The sequence below is a fragment of the Pongo abelii genome, chromosome 2 (assembly GCF_028885655.2).
Source record: "Pongo abelii isolate AG06213 chromosome 2, NHGRI_mPonAbe1-v2.0_pri, whole genome shotgun sequence".
Classification (NCBI taxonomy): domain Eukaryota; kingdom Metazoa; phylum Chordata; class Mammalia; order Primates; family Hominidae; genus Pongo; species Pongo abelii.
This window is the reverse complement of record NC_085928.1, coordinates 118,028,712-118,054,149: the sequence shown is the minus strand read 5'-3', so window position 1 is coordinate 118,054,149 and position 25,438 is coordinate 118,028,712. Positions and strand designations below refer to the sequence as shown.

Genomic DNA, 25,438 nt, shown 5'->3' with positions numbered 1-25,438 from the left:
AAGTGACTAGGTGGATTGTGGGAAGAGGGGCAGGGCACATGCCTGGGAGGGGTTCTCAGAGACCGAGATGAAGCAGCTTCCTCATTGGATGCAGGTTAAGCCACAAGATTGTAGGTAGGTGAATAGGAATGTAGGTCGGGTAGGCAAGTAGGTAGGTTTATAGGTCCTCTATTGGGTGCAGTTTAAGCCACAAGACTGTAGGTAGGTGAATAGGTTGGGTAGGCAAGTAGGTAGGTTTATAGGTCCTCTGCCTGTTGCCATGTGGCTATCCTCAAAGCCATCTTTAAACTCACTGAAAGCCCTGTTCTTCATGCATCCACTGATTTCTAAGAGGAAAGAACTAAAAATAATTTTTACTCTTTTTCCTTACTGTACATAAAATTGACATCAGATAGTTCTTTCTTCTACTCAGTTAGCAGACATGAATGAAGGGACTACAGTTTACCAGCACGGTAGGGGACACAAAAGAAGAGGAAGACATAGCTCTGTACCCTTAGAATTCACAACTTATTTCTGAAGACCAAACCAATAGCGAAAAAATTTGACAATGATGGCATTGTTTACCATTTTTAAAAAAACACACTTTTATATGTCTTATCCCACTTTATTAAGATTGAGAACGTAACATACATGTGTTAAGGATCTTATAATGACTGTGTCATATGAGTACTGAAGCATTTCATAGTAAAGATGAAAAATGTTTCGCTTCAGTAGACATTGCCTCAAAGCAGTGAGGGGATAATGTGTGTCATTTTAAGATACCTGATGACCTCCTTAGGGAGGAGATCATTGTTATTTGGCATCCAAAAGATAATGCTAATTCTTTTACTGAAAGAAGGATAAAAATGGTGCTAAATGTGATGAAAATATACAAAGCATACATGGGTAGGATTTATATGTAAATAAAGGCTGCTTAGGTTGGGTAACAATAATATACATAAAGTGTTTAGCACAGGGCCTGACATAATTGACACTCAATGGATGGAAATTGTTACTATTCTATATTTTAATTCATTTAAAAAAATTTTTTTAGAGATGGGGTCTTGCTGTGTTGCCTAGGCTGGCCTCAAACTCCTGGAGTCAAACGATCCTCCTGCCTGAGTGTACTGAGTAGCTGGGATTACAGGTGCATGCCACCGCACCCAGCTGTTTCATTTTCATTACGCATCTAGCCTTAACAGTGTTTTCTTTGAACCTGAATTATTATGAAGTTAAACAAGGATGTAATCCATTAACAAGGCAATTATGTTACCTGAGAAGGGCATTTCCCAGAGCCACTCATGCTTGGGCAGTGTTAGAAACCCCTGACTTACTCAAGGGTAACTTCCCTGTTGTGCTCAGCCCATCTCCTTCTGTGATGTGTCCTCCTATAACTCCTTAAGTTGAAGTGTTCCCAGGGGTCTGCTTTTGCTTGGTCTTCTTATTCTACTCTCTTTGGTTGATCTCTGTCACATTCCTTTGGTTCAAGCACCATCTCTACATTGATGACTCCCTCAGGTATTTCCTCTTGACCAAGCGCCAAACCAGTCCTACAGATACTGCAAAATCAGCAGATTCAGACTAAACTCATATTCCATGAATGATTAGGTCCTATAATTCAAAACTCAGAAATAATATCAAAGATACCCTTAGTATTTATCACCAGTACTAGAGGTTTGAACCTCATTATCTCTAACCTACATTATTATAAAGAAATAACTGTGCTACCCTTTTGAGCCTACCCTTAACAGTACCCCCTGATTTATCAACCCTTAAAGAAAGGCTTTGAGCAACTTCCCTAATTAAAATCCTCTATTAAGTTGCTTATGTCAGAACAACAATGCCCAAACTCTTAGGCATGGCATATGAGTCCTGTCATTACCCTAAAAACCCACTTTCCCCTGAAATCCCCAAGCCCTATAACATATCCATTCCTTAGAACATGTTGCTCCACCGAGCTGAAATTTTTTAAGACCCACTCTATTTTTACACAAATAATGAAGAGTCCCCAGACTCCCCCATGCATGGTGAGTTGCTCCTCCCACAAACCTTCAAGAATTCCTTTCTTATAGAATATACATGATTGCATTGTAATCATCTGCCTTTGTGTCTATTCCCTGAATAAATACTGAGTGTCTGATGAGTATCTAGGTCCCGTTCCTTATTCATCTTATTACATCAGGGACTCATAGAGTGCCTGGCACATAGTGAATACTCAAGAAACGTGTGAAGAATGAGGAAGAATTAACAAGGGACTTTTGAAGACTGACCTCAGATCCTCCAGGATCCACACAACACTTCATTTCTCACACCTTAAGCTCTGGGCACAGTTTGCCGTTTTCTGCATAGCCATGCTCTGTCCAGACATTCAAACTATCTCCACCTCTCTCAGACAACATCTCTCCAAGCTTCTGGGTCTGGTTGGGCACCCACCTCTTCCCTGGTCCCTCGGAGCATCCAGTTCATTAATCCATTAGTCATATATTGCTTAGTAATTTTCACTTTTTTGTTTGATTTTTCTCTCACTTTCCCAGTCCTCTCCTCAGACTAACCTCCTTAAATGCAAGGACTCTTTTATTCACAGCTTTGTGTTTTCATTACTTTATACCAGTGATTCTCAAATGCTGGGGCATATCAGAATCCCCTGGAGAACTTTGTAACAATATAAAGGCCCAGGTTCTGCGAGCCCTTTGCAGAGTGTCAATACATATGTGGTGAGTGCACGAATCAATGAATGAATGAGCACCCTCCTCAGTCAAAACTGCCTAAACTTCTGTAATAGAGGGCTGGCAATGAGCTAAATCAGTGGTTCTCAGTGTGTGGTCTCTGGATCTGCAGCATCAGCACCACCTGGAAACTTGTTAGAAATGCAAATTTGGGTTTCTGTCTCTCAGAACTGCAAAATCTGAAAATCTGATTTGGGGAGCCCAACAATTTCCATTTTAAAAAACCCTCCAGGTGATTCTGATGCACATTAAAGTTGGAGAATTACTGAGTTAAATTAAAAACTAAAGTTTGCTTCTGAAGAAATCAGCCCTCTATCTCTCTCCTCTTCACCTTTGCTCTTACTCCCTCTCTGTGTGAACAGCATTTGAGTGACACATTTACAGTGCCACAAACCTGGATCTGAAGTTTGAAACAGAGATCCAAGAATGCTAATCATCTCCCTAACCCCATGTACCACATTGCATCTCCTTTCTCAGGGGAGTGAGGAGGGCCATTGCTGTCAATGAGTTGCTTCCCCAAAGCCACACAGAGCTCACTCAGCCTGCAACCATCTCCCCTTACAAGTCAAGACTGTTTGTAGATGCCACCCAGCAATCAAAGGAAAAGCACAAACAAAACTGGTCAGAGTAGAGAGATCTCTGTCCACTTTGACCAGCATCCTGAACAAGCCTTTCTGAAATCTTTGGTGAGAGCCAGTAGGTCATCTCACTTCAGTGCAAGCCTCTTCCACGCTTGTGGGAGGCTGGCATTGGTGGCAGGGCAACTGAAAACCCAGCACATAGAGGCAATTGCGGAGAGACAGCTCCCCAGAGATGGCTCTGATCTGTCTGCATGAGCAGTAGATGGCTGCTCCTGTGGTTCTGAGCTTTGCTGAACTATGACAAACAGACCTCCTTGGAAACATTCCATAGTAGGCAATGAACATGTCAGCCTCCTCATTTGGGGCTGATGCTAAGAAGCAGCAAGACCACCAGAGGGACAATTGGGGATGTCCCAATTTGCTTTCATCTCTAATATAGCTTTGTCTTTAGCAAGATCTGGACCCTACAGACTGGTTTTAGGAGCAAAAAGCATAGTTTTCTGAGTGTCAAAGGGATGTCCATTTATCACCATCCACTTATACTGGCACTGGTTCCACCAGTAGATATTTGTTGGAGTTTAGCTCTGTGAAGGCATTGTTCTGAGAGCTGCAGGGAGACAAAGACAAACCAAATTGTACTTAAAATCTGTCACTTCACTCTTTCCCCAAAGTCCAACCATCCTCAAAGGAAGAAAACAGAAACATTGATTGGTATTTTAAAGTGATTTTGCTCCTGCCAGCAGGTCAGTAATAATGAACTTCAGCATCCTGCATTTTTTATTTTATTTTATTTTTAGTATTTTTATGTCCTAAAGTTAACATATGCCTGCATAGCAAAGCTTTGTTCCACAGCTTTATTTTCTTCCAAGGCTTCAGAGGCATTTGTTTTACATTGTTGAGAAGTCACTGCTTGGCTGTTTCCAAATTGTTACGTTTTCCTCAATGTACTTTCAAATGTTCTAAAATATGAAAGGCTTGATGGCTTTGGGAAGGCTAAAAGAAACTAAATTCAAACAACATTCTAGGAGTTAGTTGGCTAGTTTATGAATAATCTTCAGTTTCATAAGATTAAATTAACAAATGAAATTCTCTACAAACCAACTTCTATACAGAAATTGTGAGCTTCAAAGGGAGCAGGACATGAGTGACTTAGAGACCCTGTGACTTTTTTTTTCTTTCTGCTGTGTCATGATAGTAACAGTGTTTGAAAAAAATCTTAAAGCTAAATTGTAACAAAAATCAGTCTCTGGAGGGTGGTGTTAAAAGGCTCTAGAGCTGGCTAGGAGAGCTAAGAAGATAACTTGTCCCTCTCTGATAAGATATAAATAAATAATTTTTTAAAATATGACTGTCAGGCCCGGTGTGGTGGCTCACGCCTATAATCCCAGCACTTTGGGAGGCTGAGGCAGGCAGATCACCTGAGGTCAGGAGTTCAAGATGAGCCTGGCCAACACGGTGAAATCCTGTCCCTACCAAAAATACAAAAATTAGCCAGGCATGGTGGTGCGTGCCTGTAATCCTGGCTACTTGAGAGGCTGAGGCACAAGAATCGCTGGAACCCAGGAAATGGAGCCGAGATTGCACCACTGCACTCCAGCCTGGGCGACAGAGAAAGACTCCATCTCAAAAAAAAAAAAAAAAAAAAAAAAAAAAAAATATATATATATATATATATATATATATATATATATGTGACGGTCCTCAGAGGCCCCCTAAATTCCTCTTGTGAAGAGGATAGAGCCAGTTAGACTGAAGCTGCTTCACGTGGCCCTTTGAAAGAGGCACTCAGTGGTATGCTAGTAAATGTTTAACAACCAAGTCAGAGCTGGACCCTGATTTGTAGCGTTTGCCAATTCCATGGAGTAAAACTCCTGTGGTGATCCATTTCATGCCACCAGTGTGATAACCATGAGACTCTCACCAGCCCACAGAGATGCTTTAGCACACCAATGAATAAAGCACAATGCTTAAGAGCACGAGCTCTGGAGGCAACGCCTGTGATTCACAGCCCCAGCTCCACCATGTATTAACTATGGGGCCTCAAATAGAGCTACTGATTCTCTCCGGGCTTCAGATTCCTCTCTGAAAAATTGGTCTATCATAGGATTAATTTGGGGAATAAATGAGATGGTATCTATAAAGTCCTTAAAAACATTACATGGTAAATGATCAGGAACCATTAGCTATTTAGAGTGCTGTTATTGTTATTATTGTGGTTTTTGTTCTTGTTATTTCTGTAACCTAAGTGGAAGAATGATTGTGACTCACTTTAAAAAGAGAGTCAGGATACATATTATAAAAACAATTAATTTTGCAGCAGTGGAAACAGTATTTAACTTGTACCTAAGTAGTGCATCCCTCCATAGTGCATCCCATTCTCTAAAACTAATATTTAAAACACCTGTAGAAAGAGCTAGTGTTTCATTGAAAATTTTAAGTGACAGGATATGGACAGGAATCCTGATTTCTCTCTGTTGCCTACTCCTGGGAAGAAGCCTGGCTGTGGCCTGTGCTTCTAGACATTCATGAATATTCAATACTCACTGGATACCTACCATCACCAAGCCTGAGCCTGCTATAGACACCTGAAGGGAGGTACAGTGCCCACGAATGGACATAGCTTCTCTGAAGTTAGCCCAACAGCCAAGACAGCAATCACTGGGTCCTTATGTGTCATGCAAATTCTACCTAAGCTCTCTCACACCAAAATCTCTGCTCAATTGACTCACAGATATAACATTGCTCATCCCATGCTCTTTCTTCTTTCCTCCAAGACTTCAGATCTTGTGGAGGTTCCTGAGGAAGCCAATGGGCCAGGAGGCGGGTATGACCTAAGGAAACGCAGCAACAGCGGTGAGTGAGGGAGTTGGCACAGCACAAATGTGATCACATGAGTCAGGGTCAGTGGGCAGATCAAGTTGATTTCCAGTCCCCTTGCTTTCTCTGCTAGCTCTGGAATTTAATCAGGGCGAGTGTTCAATGTTCTGGAGAGAATGTGAGCATTGTTTCCGGTGGATTTCAGTGATTTGCTCTAATATCTTCCTGAGCTCTATATCCTGAGTTCTCATACTTTATGAGAGTATATATACTCTTACGAGAGTATATATACTCTTATATATATATATGTATATATGTATATATAAACTGAGCTGTATTGGGGTTTAAGAGTCGCTTCCAGAACTTTTTGTGAATATGTCATTTTCTCCACTGAGCTAGATTAGATTAGCAAACCATACCACAGAGAAGCTAATTTGTGCTACACCTTAGGTACCTGAAACCAAGTGGTGGTGGGGCCCAGGAGGGAAATGTGGGCCTCACATTTGGCTCCTTCATCAGCAGAGACAACTAAGAAGCTCAAAAAACTGATATGTACAATCCAGCCAAACATTCTATATTAAAATTATTTAATCTAATAATGTAAGTCTTTGTTATAATGATTTCTAAAATATTTATTAAATGCTAACTTCATACTTCCACTTGCTGACATTAAGAAAGAGCCGCCTCGTAATCCAGAGCTGAAAGACATGTGACCAGATCCTTATGGATGCATTCTTGCTAGGCCTTTTTGACATCAATAACTACTTAACCTTCACTCATTTATCAAAAAATATTTATGAAGCATTTATTATCATTAGCAAAAGTGTATTAGTCAAAGTCCTGCAGGACCTGAGTTGCATTGTTAACTTGAGCTGAATGCATTCTCATGGCAGAAGTTACCCCTCCATACTCCACTCCAAGCCCTGCCTTTTCCAGTCTGGATGCAGAAATTCTTCATTCAATACCACATAGCTGTTTTGTCAACAGCTTTCTGATGAGGTATCACTTTTACTTCCTTCACTCTGGGAATTCATTTATGGCTCTTCTTTAGTTAGGACTATGCCTGTGTGATTCCCACAAGGCACCATGTGCTCAGCTGCCCCAGGATTTTCCTTCCTAAATAAGTGCCAGTGTTCACCATGCCCCCCCTTGCCAGGCCCACACACATCTTTTAAAGCTCACCACTGGGGTAAGGATTCTTTGGCATCACATGAGGGAAACTGTACTTTTAGATAATGCAAACAACCACTGAGCACTTAGCAGTGCCATTAGAGAGACAAATTAGAGGGTATTGGCTTCGAGGGGAACTTTATAGCGGGTCAGCAGCACAGCAGGGCCATCCCAGCCCAACTGTCTGGCACTGCAAGACCAGCAACTGAATTTAAACAGCAGCCCTAAAGTTTCTCAATATCTGACTCACCAGAGACTTGCATGATAATGCTTTAAGTGTGATCAGCTGCTCAGTCCTGAGTCTGACCTCTGCTTTCCCCCTTCCCCTGACACTCTTCTCATCAACATCACTGCTGGCCTCCTCCTCACTAACTGAGCTGGAAACATTTGGTCCTTGGCCCATTTTTGCTCTGGAAGCAGAGTGCTGGACTTCACTGAATGCTCGTGTGATCCCGAAGCAGTGACTTAGCCTCTCTCTGCTTCAATCACCTCATCTCTAAAATGAAGATAATAACACCAAATCCATAGGATTCTTATGATCTTTGGATGAGATAATGAATGTAAATACTATCCATACATTGATGACTCAAACTTCATCTTCAGTATTAGGCTTCCTTGCTGCCTCCAGATGCCTATCACCTATTGGACATTGACATCTGAATGCAGAATAGTCATCTTAAAGTTAACATACCCAAACTTTACTCTTGATCCCCTCACCCAGCCACACATTCAGACTGGCTCTTCCCACAATTGTCTCTGCTCAGTAAATAGGAACTCCATTCAACCAGTTGATTAGGCCAAAGTCTTTGACATCAGCCCTGACTCCCTCTTCCTCTCACACCTCAGATGTAATCCATCAGCAAACTCTATCTGCTGTTTCTCAAAATTATGCCCAGCATGTGCTCACTGCTTAACTCTCTGCCTCAGCCATCCTGGCCTGGCTCTGTCTATGCTGTTGCTCGCCAATTCCTTGAGGAATTAGAACACAATTTACACTGAGAGTTTCTTCTCTCAAAAGGTGGTCTTAATCGTATTTTAAAATAGGAAGGGCTATATTTAGCAATCATTGATATGTAGCATCACTGCTATTAACAAAGCCATCATACAGTCGTAAAGTGTCAGAGATGCAGGTAGAGCCTCACTACTCTAAATGTGGCTCATGGACAACTCACATGAGCATCACTTGAAAGCCTATTAGAAATAGCAAGTTTCAGGCCATTCCACACCTGCTGAATCAGGATCTGCATATGAATCTGTGGTTCATAGGCTCATTAAAGTTTAAGAAGTAGGACTAGAGGTCACTTAGTCCAATTCCCTCCCCTTCAATATACACACATGCACACAATACCCCCCGTATAGATAAGGAAACTAAGTCACAGAGTAGTACACACAAAGACACCAAGTTGACAATTTTCCATCTCTTCTGTGTTAAGGGGCATTTTCACAGCCTTTTTCAAAGAGATCCGGTGAAAGAACTTAGCAAGCAATAAACACCCAAAAAGTGTTGGAGTTGTATTAACAATTCTTTTGATCAGCAATAGCTTTCTCTACAATGCACCCTGAGAAGCTAGGTGGATTAATTATGCAGCAATTTGCTTCAAAACACTTTCCTTTGATTGGCTTTAATGTCCTGTCCATGCAGTTTGAGAAACAACATGGAGAAAACACCCTACATATGTGGTCCAAGTTCCCACAGATCTTCTCAGTCATGCAAGGAGGGTGTTGCTGTTCAGAAGCAGTGTCTAGGATTACAGTCACAACCAGTTCTGCATTACATGTTTATTTATGTCTTAAAAAACATGCAGTGCATACAGGTGTCATTTCTTCCAGCCAGCTATTATGTCAAATTCCTTGAGGAATATCTCCAAAGCTACATTGGAAGGAAGTACAATTCATACTAATTTCTTTACTGCTAAGAGTACAGTCTCTCCTTTCTCTCTTATAAATGATCCTTGGCAGGTCTGAGTATTTCTGGTTGTTGTTTTGAACACTATTCCTGGATGCATCATAAATATACATGGAGGAAATTGTTGGTCTTCACCTTTGGCTTAACTGCTAGAAGCTTCACTCATAACAAAGTAACAAGCAAAGAGAGAAGTAAAATCTCGCCTGAAGTAAAATCTGGACTGCCTATTTCAGCTCCAAATGCCAAATAATAATGTTATTGGCTGCCTTCAGTAATTGCATTTCAGAATGACTGTATGTGATCATAATTTTCCTGGAAGAGAAACAGACAGAAGAGGACATAAGCAATACAAATTCCTAGAATTTTCTTCAAAAAGGGCTGGGTTAATCACAGCCACTTAAGGATATTACAAAATCGAATATTACCTCACTTTGCACTAAAGCAAAGAAATTTTATTCTAAAAAAAAAGGCAAGCTCAGATCTGGAAAATATATCCTAGCCTTTAGCATGTACTAATTCAATATCTCAAATTTTAAGGTGTCAAAAAGAGCAGATATTTTCGTGGTTAAGTTGGCAGATGCCCCTGGTTTTGGTACCACTCCAGTGGATAATTTCTACATTACAGATGCAAACATTTGTGGTATGTTTCTGCAACACATGCTTTGTATCAAGTTCAGGTAAAGATCTTTTTAAAGTTGAACAGAAGATTCCCTTTCCAGCAATGTGGAGAACTGGATATTCAGAGGAATTTTTCCCAGTTTAGCACACCTAAAACTGTTAAGAGAAAGAATTGTTCTAAAAAAAATTCTAGTTAATGCATGGCTGAGCTGGCAGCAAAATAAGGCAATTCCTTAGAGTCTAGGAATGACAATAAAACATGAATTCAGAGATATAAGCAGGTAAAGGATTTACTGTGCACATCCCTAGAGCCTTAGCTTGGGAAATAATAGGCCCCATTTATGAACAATAGACAATAAAATGGGGAGTGGCCAGCGTATTAGGTTGGATGAAAGGCCCTTTTGAAACATATTAATACCCCAAAAGATACCCTTAGGATCACTGGAAAAAGAGAATTTCCTGCAGAGGAATATGCTATATCAGCCTTAACTCAGGTGGAAAAGAATGGAAACAAAAAAGTGGAGAGGAAAGAGAAAGAAAGACAGGCAGAGAAAAGGAAGGGAGGGAGAGAAGAAAGGAAGAAAGGAGGAAAGAAAGAAACAGTCTTCTTACTTGGATTTTAGGGCCTGAATTCATACTACCTGTATGGGCAAATAATATAATAATATGAAATTTTAGTTTAATATAGTTTAAAGTGGCCCAGGTACAGTAAGATCACCAGGCATTCAGCAGAAACAAATATAAACCCTCTCTAGAGGAAGAAAATTTTAAACCAGACCTCAAAAACTTCTCAGAAATGAACACTCAAAGAACACAAGCTAACAATCAAAATTCACCAAACACATGAGAAAATGAGCCATGATGAGTAAGTATTAGCAGAAACAACCAATTTTATGGTCAGATTTTCAAGACTTTACATGTAAGAATTATCAAATTAAGAAATATATAACTATATAATTGTATACATTTAAAATGTTAAAAATGGACCATAAAACATAACAAAGGAAAGAGAGACTATCAGAAGTAAACAGGTAAGCCTGAGGAAAGTCAAATAGAACTTCGAGAATTTTTTTTAAGTAGAAATTTTATTGATGGGTTTAACAACATATTAGGCATAAAGAGAGAATTAGTTCCCTAAAATATAGAACCAAAGAAATGTTAGGGTATAGTTAGGAAGACAAAGTAGTAGAATTTGTGAGATTAAAAGTGACATGAAAGATGAATAAGTCCAACATGCATCTAACTGACAATTTACAAGTACATAAAGAGAGAATGGGGCCCCGGGCACAGTGGCTCACGCCTGTAATCTCACCACTTTGGGAGGCCGAGATAGGAGAATTGCTTGAGCCCAGGAGTTTGAGACCAGCTTGGGAAACATTGTGAAACTCCATCTTTACAAAAAATACAAAATTAGCCAGGCGGGGTGGTGCCTGTCTGTAATCCCAGCTAGCTGGGAGGCTGAGGTAGGAGAATTGCTTGAACCTGGAAGGTTGAGGCTGCAGTGAGCCATGATTATGCCACTGTACTCCAGCCTGGGAGAGACAGCACCAGACCTTGTCTCAAAAAGAGAGAGAGAGAAAGAGAATGAGAGAGAGACAATATTTAAGAACATACTTGTGAAGAATTTTCCAGAATTGATTAAAGACACCATTACTCAAATTTAGAAATCTATACCTAGACATAGGTTACTGAAACTGCAGAATTTCAAAGATAAAAGAAAACATAAAATGCAGTACAAAAGACTGATTACCTACAAAGAAATGAAAATTAGACTGTTACTTCTTACAAATTACAGTATAAGTGAAATAACAGTAGAATGCTATCTTCAGTTTGCTGAAAGAAAAGTGATTCTTAACCTAGAATTGTAAATGAAGCAAAACTATCTTTCAATAATATATTTTTCAGACAAAAACTGTATTTACAGTTCAATTAAGAAAGACCTATATTCAAAACATTTTAAAAAGATGTACTTCAAAGAGGAAAATATGACCTCAATGGAAAGACTAAAATGTAAGAAGAAATAAAGAGCAAAGAAAGTGGTAAACATGTGGTTAAATCTAAGCAAACACTGGATACATTTTTTAAAATAATGTTTTTTAAAAGTTGTTAATAAAACATTAGCTGAAATACTGACTTTATGTGGGAAATGGGCATTCAGAGATTATGTATTGCTTGGGAGGAGATTAAATATACTATTTCACTTTCTATTTTGTTAAAACATATCTCATAAAATTTCTAAGATGACTGCTAAAGGAATAAAAAATAGACTCAACCTTCCAAACCAGAAAGGGAACCAAACTGAAAGATGGGAAGGAGAAAAAAATCAATCAATTCAAAAGAAAGAAGGGATGGAAAGTGGCAAAATAGAAGAAAAAGCATAGAAAATTTGGGACAAATACAAAATAAAATGTTAGGAAGGAATCCCAACTTATCAGTAATCAAAATAAATGTAAACTGATTTAAGCACTCTGAATAAAATATAAAGTTTTTCAGACTAGATTTTTTAAATGACCTATATACTGCTTATAAATATCTAAAACATAAGGATGTAGAAAGTTAAAAAAACAAAAGTTTTTTTTTAAGTTTCTGCAGAGGGAAGAAAGAAAAACATAGGCAGAATAAATAACTTTCCAGATATAGAAACCAAGGGGCAACCACAGGCAAATATTAAGCAAAAAAAATTATATAGCTGGATTAATGTGTGAAAAATTGACTTTAAGACCAAGAAAGCATTACTAGAATTTAAAAGTGTTATTTACATGGTCAGGTTCACTTCATTTGAAGATATAAATTCTAAACTTGCATATACCTGATACATAGCCTGAAAAATGATAGAAACTCAAGGAGAAATTGACAAAATTATTCCAAAATTCTTGAGTGATTTTAAGATGCCTCTCAGTTATTGGCAAACCAGATAGACAAAAATATTCTGTACAGATACAGAGGATTTGATGACACATTTGACAATCCTAATCTAATTTACCCAAAAAGGACACTCCATCTAACAAGTAGAAGATTCACATTCCTTTTAAGAACACATGTGATACATATACACCATGGAATATTATGCAGCCATAAAAATGAATGAGATCATGTCCTTTGCAGGAACATGGATGGAGCTAGAAGCCATTATCCTAAACAAACCAATGCAGAAACAGAAAACCAAACACCGCATGTTCTCACTTATAAGTAGGAGCTGAACAATGAGAACACATGGACCCAGTGAGGGGAACAACACACACTGGGGCCTGTCAGGGGAAGGAGGTGGGGGAGGGAGAGTATTAGGAAAAATAGCTAATGCATGCTGGGCTTAATGCCTAGGTGATGGATTGATAGATACAGCAAACCACCATGGCACATGTTTACATGTGTAACAAACCTGCACATGTACCCCAGAATTAAACTTAAAATTAATTTTAAAAAGAACACATGGAATTATTTAAAATACTGGTCACCCACTAGGTCATAAAGCCAATTTCACGAATTTCAAATAATTATTATTATATAGAATACATCTTTCTGACCACAGTGCAAATTAGATAGAAATCAATAGTCAAACGATAACTAGGAAAACCAATAACTTGTAAAATAAAAACACTTCTAAAATTTTTATAGCTTGGGCTGGGCATGGTGGCTCACACCTATAATCCCAACACTTTGGGAGGCCAAGGTTGGGGGACCATTTGATACCAGGAGTTCAAGCCCAGCCTAGGCAACTTAGGGAGACTCTGTCTCTATACAAAATTTAAGAAAATTAGCCGGGCAGGGTGGCACATGTCTATAGTCCAGCTACTGTGGAAGCTTAGGGGGAAGGATCACTTGAGCCTGGAAGGTCGAGGCTGCAGTGAGCTATAATTGTGCCACTGCTCTCCAGCCTGGGCGACAGAGCAAGACCTTGTCTCAAAAAGAAAAAAAAAAAAATCACATGTTAAAGGGATTCATAATAAAGCCTGGAATATATTTAAAGCTAAATAAGAATGAAAACATATCAAAACATGTATCCAAAGTGCTAAAGTTGGGATTTGAGTATTTAGCTTTAAAATGAGTGTTAAAAAATAATAAAGTCTGAAAAGTAATATCTAAGCACTATACTTAAGGAAAATAGAATAAACTCAGAAAAGCAGAAGGCAATAATAAAGACAAGAGCAGAAATTATTAAATTACAAAGATAGATCAATAAATCTTGAGTGTTTTTTCAACAAAATTACAATCTCTAATGATTTTTTAAGATAAAAGAGATGAAACAAAAATCTATACAAAAAGAGAAACATAACAGAGATTGAAAAGAAAACCAAAGAACTTTATAACCAACTTCATGCCAATGCATTTTAAAACATTTTTAAATAGGCAGATATAAAGATAGATATCAACGATTAAAGCCTGACTCAAGGAGAAATAGAAATAGGAAACATGAATTTTCTTATAATATTTATAGAAGCTGAATCAATATTTTAAATTTTGCACAATGACAATACTAGCCCTGAAAAACTTTATAAGTAAATTCTACGAAACATTTAAGGAAGAGAAAATTTTCAGATTACATAAGCTCTTTCAGAGAAACAAGAAGTAGCAAGGAGGAAGGACAGCAGCATTCTCCAACTCAGTTTATGAGGCTAGGATTGTACTGACTTGAAACCCAAACAAGGATGTCATGAAAAAGGAAAATCACTGGCCAGTCTTTCTCTTGAATACAGATGCAGAAATCTCAAGCAAAATCTCAGTAAACTGAACCCATAAAGTATTTTTAAAAGACATTGTATAATTACCCAGTTGAACTTATTCCAGGGATCCAAATTTGGGCTCACATCAGATAATCCAGTAATGTAACTTGCTGCATTACTAGGTTAAAAAAATAATAATCTGACTAAAAAACACAGTGGTCTTGGGCCTCACAGGTCTGCAAGGTAAAAAACAAAAGACAGCATATGGGATAGGAAAAGAAGAAAGTTCTTTGGGGATGGGGTAAGAACTAAAGGTTCATTTTGCTTCTGTAACATCAGAAACTATGCCTACATAATAGACATATTCTTTGAATTCTTGTTAGGGTGAAATAAACAACCAAATTATTTTTCATGAAATAATTTAAAGCACCAAAAATAAAAGGTGTATGATATGTTTTTGGTAGTTACCTTTCTTTTCTCCCCTTCCATTAACTCAAAGTCTTATAAATGGTTGGAATAGGTTTTAAAAATTATTTTTGCAACCTTCCATTTCTTCTTGCAACCATACGTGAAAACATATATAGGGTCACTTCAAATATTTTTCAGCAAAGTTTACAAAGATGATACACATTTTGAGCCAGATGGCCAGAGGGAGATTCAATACAAAAATTAAAACAATGTGAAATTACAAAATTGTAAAATCAATCCACACTGAACATTGTATATGCACTTTATGTAGACGCCCTTTTAGGCCAAATCAAGAATTTTCTAGGAAGACTCTCTTTATATTTCCATTCAAATATTTAATATTCTTTCAGAGGTGTCCAGTTTTATACTTAGGGAATCAAGTGTTTACAGCAGGATTTCAGACAGTCACACAATACCAGAAAAAGGTTTTGCTAATCTCTACTCCTTTTAGACTGGTAAACATCAAGTTAAGTGGCCAAATACTGACACAAGATTCATAGAACCGGGCCTTCGTTTTCTGGTTACTTACAAACCAGAGCTCCACCAATGACTGCATATTGGCTTCCTAGGGATAATGGAATTGCATCCATAAACTCTTGAACTATAAGCCAAGAAGAATAGATATTTGATAAGCATCCGTACATTTACAGAGGCTCTTGTTCTGAAGCAAGTTTTCTGTATCACTGTTGTTGAGGCTATTTTAAGAACAGTAAAGACTGTCAGTGCACTAATGAAATAGGTTATAGAACTTTCTGTGGTGATCCCCTCCCTCTACTGACATTTCCTTGATAATCTGAAGGGAAATCAAAGAGAAGAATAAAGCAGCAATGTATAATCTAAAAATTTCAAGTCATCGAAACGGTAGAGTAATTTAAAGAACAAAGCTTTATTATATAAACTTGGAAATATTTACCACATTTTTGTTTAAGGAAAATACATATAATGAGAATGATAAAGCTATGACATAAGTCATGGATGTAGGTTAGGCTGACCAAACTAGATAAGGCAGAAGTCGCATTATCCATCAGGAACCTCCCACAGCTGGGTATGTGGACAATGAAAACTCCTGCTAATTTTGTTTATTGTTTTTTGTTTTTTGTTTTTGTTTTTGTTTTTTAGATGGAGTCTCATTCTATCACCCAGGCTGGAGTGCAGTGGTGCGATCTTACCTCATTGTAACCTCCACCTCGCACCAGGCTTAAGCGATTCTCCTGCCTCAGCCTCCCAAGTAGCTGGGATTACAGGCACATGCCACCATGCTCAGCTAATTTTTGTATTTTAGTAGAGATGGGGTTTCACCAAGTTGGCCAAGCTGGTCTTGAACTCCTGACCTCAAGTGATCCACCCACCTTGGCCTCCCAAAGTACTGGAATTATAGGCGTGAACCACGGTGCCCAGACTTCCTGCCCATTTTGTGAAGCTTTGTCCACTATCAAAGGCTACAGAGTGGATACTTAAATACAAAAGGAAGAAAATTATACTTCCCAAGAATAAACTAAAAGAAAAACCAAATAGTAGCCCCAATGCATTGACAATAAGAAATCAAGGAAATATTTTGAAGTTTAAAACTAAAGCTTTAATCTTCAAAATAGAATGTAGATATCTTCAAGAAACTACAATCAAGATATTGAATATAGATTAAAGAATCATATTTAGAAGAGGCAGCTCAAATACAACTAAATTGGACTATACCTTACCCACCACCCCATTAACAAGTGGTTTGATGCATTCAACAAGGACAAATGCTTCTGAGAGGTACGCTACCAAATGAGATCAAATATGAACACACTACTGCCAATCATTACAAGAGGCAAGTGCTAGTCAGGCATGTACAAAAGTTGTGGGAGCACAGAGAAGGTGGTGCAGAATGCTGCATGGGGAGGCAGGAGAAGAGACATGTGGAAGACCACCTGAACGCTGGGTCACAGAGGGTGAGGAAAAGGCAATAAGTAGTAAAGTAGAAGCTATGGTACTTAGAATAAATAAAGCCATCTTTCAGGAATATTTTTTTAAATGGTAACTAGATTCATAGAGCACCTGCTTTCTCTTGTCTCCTTCAGTGTTTACATATCCAGAAAATGGCACTGATGATTTCAGAGATTCAGCGAAGAACATAAACCACCAGGTATTTATGGATGTCACAGAAGACAAGTCAGACAGCAGTCCTTAGATAGACCTGCAGGTCACCATCCAAGTGGGTCATGAAATCAATTTAGTGAGTCCAGACCAGCATCTTTAGAGAATAGAATAATATAGCACAACGTACCATAGCATGGAATAAACAGAACTAGCACAGTGCATAAAAGGTAAAAAGGGTAAGCATTGCACTGTGCACCTCTTGTTTCTGTTATATAATGTGTAGATTATAGAATTATATAATATATTATCACTGTATTTTATAGCATATGTCAGATTTTATGTTCATTTACATATGTGAAATTTAGACAGACTAGAATAATATATAATGTACCTGAGCTTTGAAGAGCAGAGTGAATTATAGATAAAAAGATATATATAGTTGTGTACAGCTTTTGTGTATGTTTTCTATAAATTTATAGCATGTATTTATATTAGTATATAGTTAGATATATGATGCAACTATATATGAGATAATATATAATTTTAACTTGTTTATTATAAAGCATAAATGTTTTTATAGCATTAACATTTATTTGGTTAGTAATAACAGCTAATATTTATATGATACTTACAAGAGTCTTTTATCATCTGTAAATTGGGGACAACAACAGAATCTACCTAACAGAGTTGTTGTTAAGTTCAAGTATGCTAATGTATGTAACATAATACCTAGCACACAACAAACTATAAAACAGCAGCTTGTATTGTCGTTATTGCAAAGTTTCATTGCCAATAGATGGTGGTACCATGATGTAAACTAAATCAGTCTCATGCCAAAACCTATGCTTTTTTCTCAACATAAATGAACTAATTGCCAGATGAATATACCTGGTTCCCTTTGATATACTAGATACCAACTTTTCGGCTAACTGACAAAACAGTTAATTTTAGGAAGTGAGAGTTATACACTACTATTCATGTGTCCCTCTTTCTTTAGAAAGAATATTCCCATTTCTGAAGTCTAACCTGTACCATTTTTCATGAACAACTATATTATCAAAGAAAATTTATTTGAAGAAAATTGCAATATTTCTGACAAAGAGCTCCAAATAATTGTTTTCAAATTGTTTATAGTGAAACCAACCTCAGTTAAGAAATTAAAAATAAATGCAAAGTTGAAAGAAAATCTTTAATAATGGTTAGATATTTTAACACTTATGATCCATACACTGAAATTACATTGCAATGACTTCTCCATTTCCTGTTTTCTTTCTTTCCTCTCTCAATTTCTTTCACCTTTCTTTTCTCATTTTTCTTTTATTTTCTCTTTCAGGGATCTCTTTCCAAAGACCCATTACAGATGAACACCTACGTTGCCTTGTACAAATTTGTACCACAGGAGAATGAAGATTTGGAAATGAGGTAAAAACTTTCTGTAAAGAAAAAAAAGAGTAAAATTTTAAAGTCAGTATTTCTCCATGTGAAAAAGTAATTCCATCTGTGCCCCTCCTAATGCTTTACAGCTGTGATTCTCAAACTTTAGCATGTATCTAATGACCTGCAAGGCTGGTTAACACACAGGCCCTGTCCCCAGAGTTTTTGATTCATCAGATCTGAGGCAGGGCCTAAGAAGCTGCATTCCTAAGGAGTTCCCAGGTGGCACTGACAATGCTGGCCAAGGAACACACTTTGGGAAGCACCACTTTAGTACATGCTCAACAGAACTGCTAATGGGAGTTTTCATGAAGGTTGAATGTTAAATGCACTTGGCATCTGGTGGGGCCTAATAGGGAATCAAAAAATATATTTAATCAAATATCAGATAGTTGGTGATGTGTGGTGTTATTTCTGAGGCCTCTGTTCTGTACCATTGGTCTATATGTTTTTGTACCAGTACCATGCTGTTTTGGTTACTGTAACCTTGTAGTATAGTTTGAAGTCAGGTAGTGTGATTCCTCCAGCTTTGTGCTTTTGGCTTAGGATTGTCTTGGCTATGCAGGCTCTTTTTTGGTTCCATATGAACTTTAAAATAGTTTTTTCTAATTCTGTGAAGAAAGTCAGTGGTAGCTTGATGGGGATAGCATTGAATCTGTAAATTACTTTGGGCAGTATGGCCATTTTCAGGATACTGATTCTTCCTATCCATGAGCATGGAATGTTCTTCCATTTGTTTGTGTCCTCTCTTGTTTCCTTGAGCAGTGGTTTGTAGTTCTCCTTGAAGAGGTCCTTCACATCCCTTGTATGTTGGATTCCTAGGTATTTTATTCTCTTTGTAACAATTGTGAATGGGAATTTATTCATGATTTGGCTCTCTGTTTGTCTATTATTGGTGTATAGGAATGCTTGTGATTTTCACACATTGATTTTGAATCCTGAGACTTTGCTGAAGTTGCCTATCAGCTTAAGGAGATTTTGGGCTGAGATGATGGGGTTTTCTAAATATACAATCATGTCATCTGCAAACAGAGACAATTTGACTTCCTTTCTTTCTATTTGAATACGCTTTATTTCTTTCTCTTGCCTGATTGCCCTGGCCAGAACTTCCGATGCTATGTTGAATAGGAGTGGTGAGAGAGGGCATCCTTGTCTTGTGCTTGGTTTTGAAGGGAATGCTTCCAGTTTTTGCCCATTCAGTATGATATTGGCTGTGGGTTTGTCATAAATAGCTCTTATTATTTTGTCCTTCCATCAATACTTAGTTTATTGAGAGTTTTTAGCATGAAGGGGTGTTGAATTTTATCGAAGGCTTTTTCTGCATCTATTGAGACAATCATGTGGTTTTTGTCATTGGTTCTGTTTATGTGATGGATTATGTTTATTGATTTGCGTATATTGAAACAGCCTTGCATCCCCAGATGAAGCTGACTTGATCGAGGTGGATAAGCTTTTTGTCATGCTGCTGGATTCGGTTTGCCAGTATTTTATGAGGATTTTCACATCGATGTTCATCAGGGATATTGGCCTGAAATTTTCTTTTTTGTTGAATCTCTGCCAGGTTTTGGAATCAGGATGATGCTGACCTCATAAAATGAGTTAGGGAGGAGTCCCTCTTTTTCTATTGTTTGGAATAGTTTCAGAAGGAATAGTACCAGCTACTCTTTGTACCTCTGGTAGAATTCGGCTGTGATTCCATCTGGTCCTGGGCTTTTTTTTGTTGATAGCCCATTAATTATTGCCTCAATTTCAGAACTTGTTGTTGGTCTATTCAGGGGTTCGACTTCTTTCTGATTTAGTCTTGGGAGGGTGTATGTGTCCAGGAATTTATCCATTTCTTCTAGGTTTTCTAGTTTATTTGCATAAAGGTGTGTATAGTATTCTCTGATGGTAGTTTGTATTTCTGTGGGACCAGCAGTGATATCCCCTTTCTCATATTTTATTGTGTCTATTTGATTCTTCTCTCTTTTCTTCTTTGTTAGTCTGGCTAGCAGTCTATCTATTTTGTTAATCTTTTCAAAAAACCAGCTCCTGGATTCACTGATTTTTTTTAAGGGTTTTTCGTGCCTCTCTCTCCTTCAGTTCTGCTCTGATCTTAGTTATTTCTTGTCTTCTGCTAGCTTTTGAATTTGTTTGCTCTTGCTTCGCTAGTTCTTTTAATTGTGATGTTAGGGTATCTATTTTAGATCTTTCTTGCCTTCTCCTGTGGGCATTTAGTGCTATAAATTTCCCTCCAAACACTGCTTTAACTGTGTCACAGAGATTCTGGTACATTGTGTCTTTGTTCTCATTGCTTTCAAATAACTCATTTATTTCTGCCTTAATGTCGTTATTTAGCTGGTGGTCATTCAGGAGCAGGTTGTTCAGTTTCCATGTAGTTGTGTTGTTTTGAGTGAGTTTCTTAATCCTGAGCTCTAATTTGATTGCACTGTGGTCTGAGAGACTGTTATGATTTCCTTCCGTTCTTTTGCATTTGCTGAGGAGTGTTTTACTTCCAGTTGTGTGGTCAATATTAGAATAAGAGCGATGTGGTGCTGAGAAGAATGTGTATTCTGTTGACTGGGGGTTGAGAGTTCTGTAGATGTCTATTAGGTCTGCTTGGTCCAGAGCTGAGTTCAAGTCCTGAAGATCCTTGTTAATTTTTTGTCTCATTGATCTGTCTAATATTTACAGTGGTGTGTTAAAGTCTCCCACTATTATTGTATGGAAGTCTAAGTCTCTCTGTAGGTCTCTAAGAACTTGCTTTATGAATCTGGGTGCTTTACATATTGGGTGCATATATATTTAGGGTAGCTCTTCTGGTGGCACTGACCCTTTTACCATTATGTAATGGTCTTCCTTGTCCTTTTTGATCTTCGTTGGTTTAAGGTCTGTTTTATCAGAGACTAGGATTGCAGCTCCTGCTTTTTTTTCTTTCCATTTGCTTGGTAAATATTCCTGCATCCCTTTATTTTGAGCCTATGTGTGTCTTTGCACATGAGATGGGTCTCCTGAATGAAGCACACCGACGGGTCTTGACTCTTTATCCAATTTGCCAGTCTGCATCTTTTAATTGGGGCACTTAGCCCATTTTCATTTAAGGTTAATATTATTATGTGTGAATTTGATCCTGTCATTATGATGCTAGCTGGTTATTTTGCCTGTTAGTTGATGCAGTTTCTTCATGGTGTCAATGGTCTTTACAATTTGGTATGTTTCTGCAGTGGCTAGTACCAGTTGTTCCTTTCCATATTTAGTGCTTCCTTCAGGAGCTCTTATAAGGCAGGTCTGGTGGTGACAAAATCTCTCAGCATTTGCTTGTCTGTAAAGGATTTTATTTCTCCTTCACTTATGAAGTTTAGTTTGGCTGGATATAAAATTCTGGGTTGAAAATTCTTTTGTTTAAGAATGTTGAATATTGGCCTCCACTGTCTTCTGGCTTGTAGGGTTTCTGTTAGTCTGATGTGCTTCCCTTTGTAGGTAATCCAACCTTTCTCTCTGGCTGCGCTTAACATTTTTTCCTTCATTTCAACCTTGGTGAATCTGACGATTATGTATCTTGGGGTTGCTCTTCTTGAGGAGTATCTTTGTGGTGGTGTCTGTATTTCCTGAATTTGAATATTGGCTTGTCTTGCTAGTTTGGGGAAGTTCTCCTGGATAATTCCCTGAAGAGTGTCTTCCAACTTTGTTCCATTCTCCCCATCACTTTCAGGTACACCAATCAAATGTAGGTTTGGTCTTTTCACATAGTCCCATATTTCTTGGAGGCTTTGTTTATTCCTTTTCATTCTTTTTTCTCTAATCTTGTCTTCACACTTTATTTCATTAAGTTGATCTTCAATCTCTGATATTCTTTCTTCTGCTTGACTGACAAAAACAAGCAATGGGGAAAGGATTCTCTATTTAATAAATTGTGTTGAGAAAACTGGCTAGCCATAAGCAGAACAGTGAAACTGGACCCCTGCCTTACACCTTATACAAAAATTAACTCAAGATGGATTAAAGAGTTAAACGTAAGACCTAAAACCATAAAAACCCTAGAAGAAAACCTAGGCAATACCATTCAGGACATAAGCATGGGCAAAGTCTTCATGACTAAAACACCAAAAGCAATGGCAACAAATGTCAAAATTGACCATTGGGATCTAATTAAACTAAAGAGTTTGTGCACAGCAAAAGAAACTATCATCAGAGTGAACAGGCAACCTACAGAATGGGAGAAAATTTTTGCAATCTATCCATCTGACAAAGGGCTAATATGCAGAATCTACAACGAACTTAAACAAATTTACAAGAAAAAAACAACCCCATCAAAAAGTGGGCAAAGTATATGAATGGACACTTCTCAAAAGAAGACATTTATGCAGCCAACAAACATGAAAAAAAGATCCTCATCACTGGTCGTTAGAGAAAAGCAAATCAAAACCACAATGAGATACCATCTCATGCCAGTTAGAATGGTGATCATTAAAAAGTCAGGAAACAACAGATGCTGGAGAGGATGTGGAGAAATAGGAATGCTTTTACACTGTTTATGGGGCTGTAAATTAGTTCAACCATTGTGGAAAACAGTGTGGTGATTCCTCAAGGATCTAGAACCAGAACTACTACCTTTTGACCCAGCAATCCCATTACTGGGTATATACCCAAAAGATTGTAAATCATTCTACTATAAAGACACATGTACACGTATGTTTATTGTGGCAGTCTTCACAATAGCAAAGACTTGGAACCAACCCAAATGCCCATCAATGATAGACTGGATAAAGAAAATGTGGCACATATACACCATGGAATACTATGCAGCCATAAAAAAGGATGAGTTCATGCCCTTTGCAGGCACATGGATGAAACTGGAAACCATCATTCTCAGCAAACTAATACAGGAACAGAAAACCAAACGCCACATGTTCTCACTCATAAGTGGGAGATGAACAATGAGAACACATGGACACAGGGAGGGTAACATCATACACTGGGGCCTGTTGGGGGTTGGGGGGCTAAGGGAGGTATAGCATTAGGAGAAATACCTAATGTAGATGACGGGTTGATGTATGCAGCAAACCACCATGGCACATGTATATCTATGTAACAAACCTGCACATTCTACACATGTATCCCAGAACTTAAAGTATAATTAAAATATATTTATATATAATATATATATTTAATCTCCAAATTAACATTGATAGAAAAATCAAACTAAAACTATCAGAGTCAACTAGGAACTATCCACTTGGTGGTAACTGAAATACTAGATAGAATAGGTGAGCCTTGCGACCTTCTCAAAATCTAAACCATTCTCTTACCACAGCTTGAGGTTCCTCGTGTTTCAGGGGTTGTTCAGCTAGAGTCAATTCTGGGTTCACATCCTACTTGTTGTGTGACCTTAAGCAATTTATAAATATCTCATTTCTCTGATTTCCTTATTTATAAAAGAATAATAATGATCTCTTCCCCTTAAGGTATTTGGTGAGACTACAATGATAGAAAAGAAATTAAACACATTGGTGCCTATAATCATAAACACTCAGCAACGAGTACTTACCACAGTTTTTATAATGTGGTATTCACTGGCCTATCTCAAGGAAAAGACTTCTGCTTCCATGCATTCATGACCCCAAAATGTGAGTAATCTCATGATAGGGCTCTCTGTGTTTTCCCATCCTAGAGCAGGATAGAAAAGGCTACTTTTCCAGTCAAATGGTCCCTTGGAGGTTCATTCTTTCCTCTTCTAAAAAAAATGCAGAGATAAATCAGCACTCAAAACTATTTAATTGCCAGAGCATTGGGAAAATAGCCCCCATTTGGAGGTAGACGCCACTTGTCTGAATGCTGTGCCAGCCAAATTATCAATCACCAGTCACTCTCTTCACATGGCTTCTGGAAAGCCTGCCTCTCCACACTGGAATGACCTGGGCTTTCCCAATTCTTCAGGTTTGTGTCATTTCCCACGCATGGTCCACCACCTCAGTGAAATTACCCTTCTCCACTTTCACCTACCCAAACTCTTATAAATGGCGACAGCCACTGAAATGCTTCAGTTAGACCCTGTTTCCCAGGCTCCATATGCTATCAGGATCAGTTCCAGCAGCTCCACCACATCTCATGGTGGATATAATATCCAGCAAGACATCATAGCAGATTTATTTATCCTGCTGGAGTCTCACAATTCTCTCCCTGGCTCACACTCTGAGGTCAGCTTTGTTTCACAATTAGGTTGAGATCTGCTGCCAGGTGATTCTTGGGTCTTTCCAGAGCAAAGTTTGGGGGCCTGAGTCCTGGCTCCTTAGATTTGTAGAGACAATTAAGCTCTTGTACATCTGAGTTTTCTCTATTGCTGAGTAAAATCGTCATGCTGAACTCACTGGCTGAAGTTGTAAATATTACCTGAACAGTCTAGCATAATCAGTGGGAGAGGAGGAGACGGCCTTTATCGAGTGAAGCCCTGTTCTGTTACAGACATGACAAGCCCTGTGAGCCAGAGCAGAGCCTGCCTAGAATTCATTGCTGGGATGAAGCCATGCCTTCAGCAGATGACCCACAATTAACTATCTGCTGATGAAGACAAGGGTGGCATATATTTACTTTGCAATAAGTACACCATATTAGGTCCTTTTTAGATTGTCATTTGGGTGTGTAACATTTAAGATTTAACAGCTTTCTATTATAGAGATCCTACAGCTTTATATTAGAAGATTATTCTGAAGTCATAACATTTTTTTAAAAAAGTAATTTCAGAAAAAAAAAATAATGTTACTGGGATAATGAGGAATGATGTCTAGCTGCCTGGTGGTGGTTGTCACTCTGCATGCTTATTTTAGTTGGTTGCAGGCCATTAGAAGTCAAGTTGTCTGGTCACGAATGAAACGTTTACAGTCTGCTTTGAAGCAATCAGGACTATCCATTCCCAGAAGTAAAACGTCTGCATTGCATAGACTGCAAGATTGGAGTGATAAATCACACTTACTTTTTTTTTTTTTTTTTTTTTTTTTTTGCCAAGAGATTGTAGGTTCCCAT

The 25,438-nt window shown here is 38.1% G+C and overlaps 1 protein-coding gene across 12 annotated transcripts in view; it reads left to right on the top strand.

The window, feature by feature from the left end:
- Nucleotides 1-25,438, top strand: part of STAC (SH3 and cysteine rich domain) — a 165,029-nt gene that overhangs the window by 104,233 nt on the left and 35,358 nt on the right. For all 12 annotated transcript variants that reach the window (XM_063722147.1, XM_063722145.1, XM_054552373.2 and 9 more), the window contains 3 exons: nucleotides 6,061-6,139; nucleotides 16,987-17,051; nucleotides 18,339-18,427. In XM_063722147.1, the coding sequence (XP_063578217.1) occupies nucleotides 6,061-6,139; nucleotides 16,987-17,051; nucleotides 18,339-18,427 (233 nt within the window). The remainder of the gene's footprint in view (nucleotides 1-6,060; nucleotides 6,140-16,986; nucleotides 17,052-18,338; nucleotides 18,428-25,438) is intronic.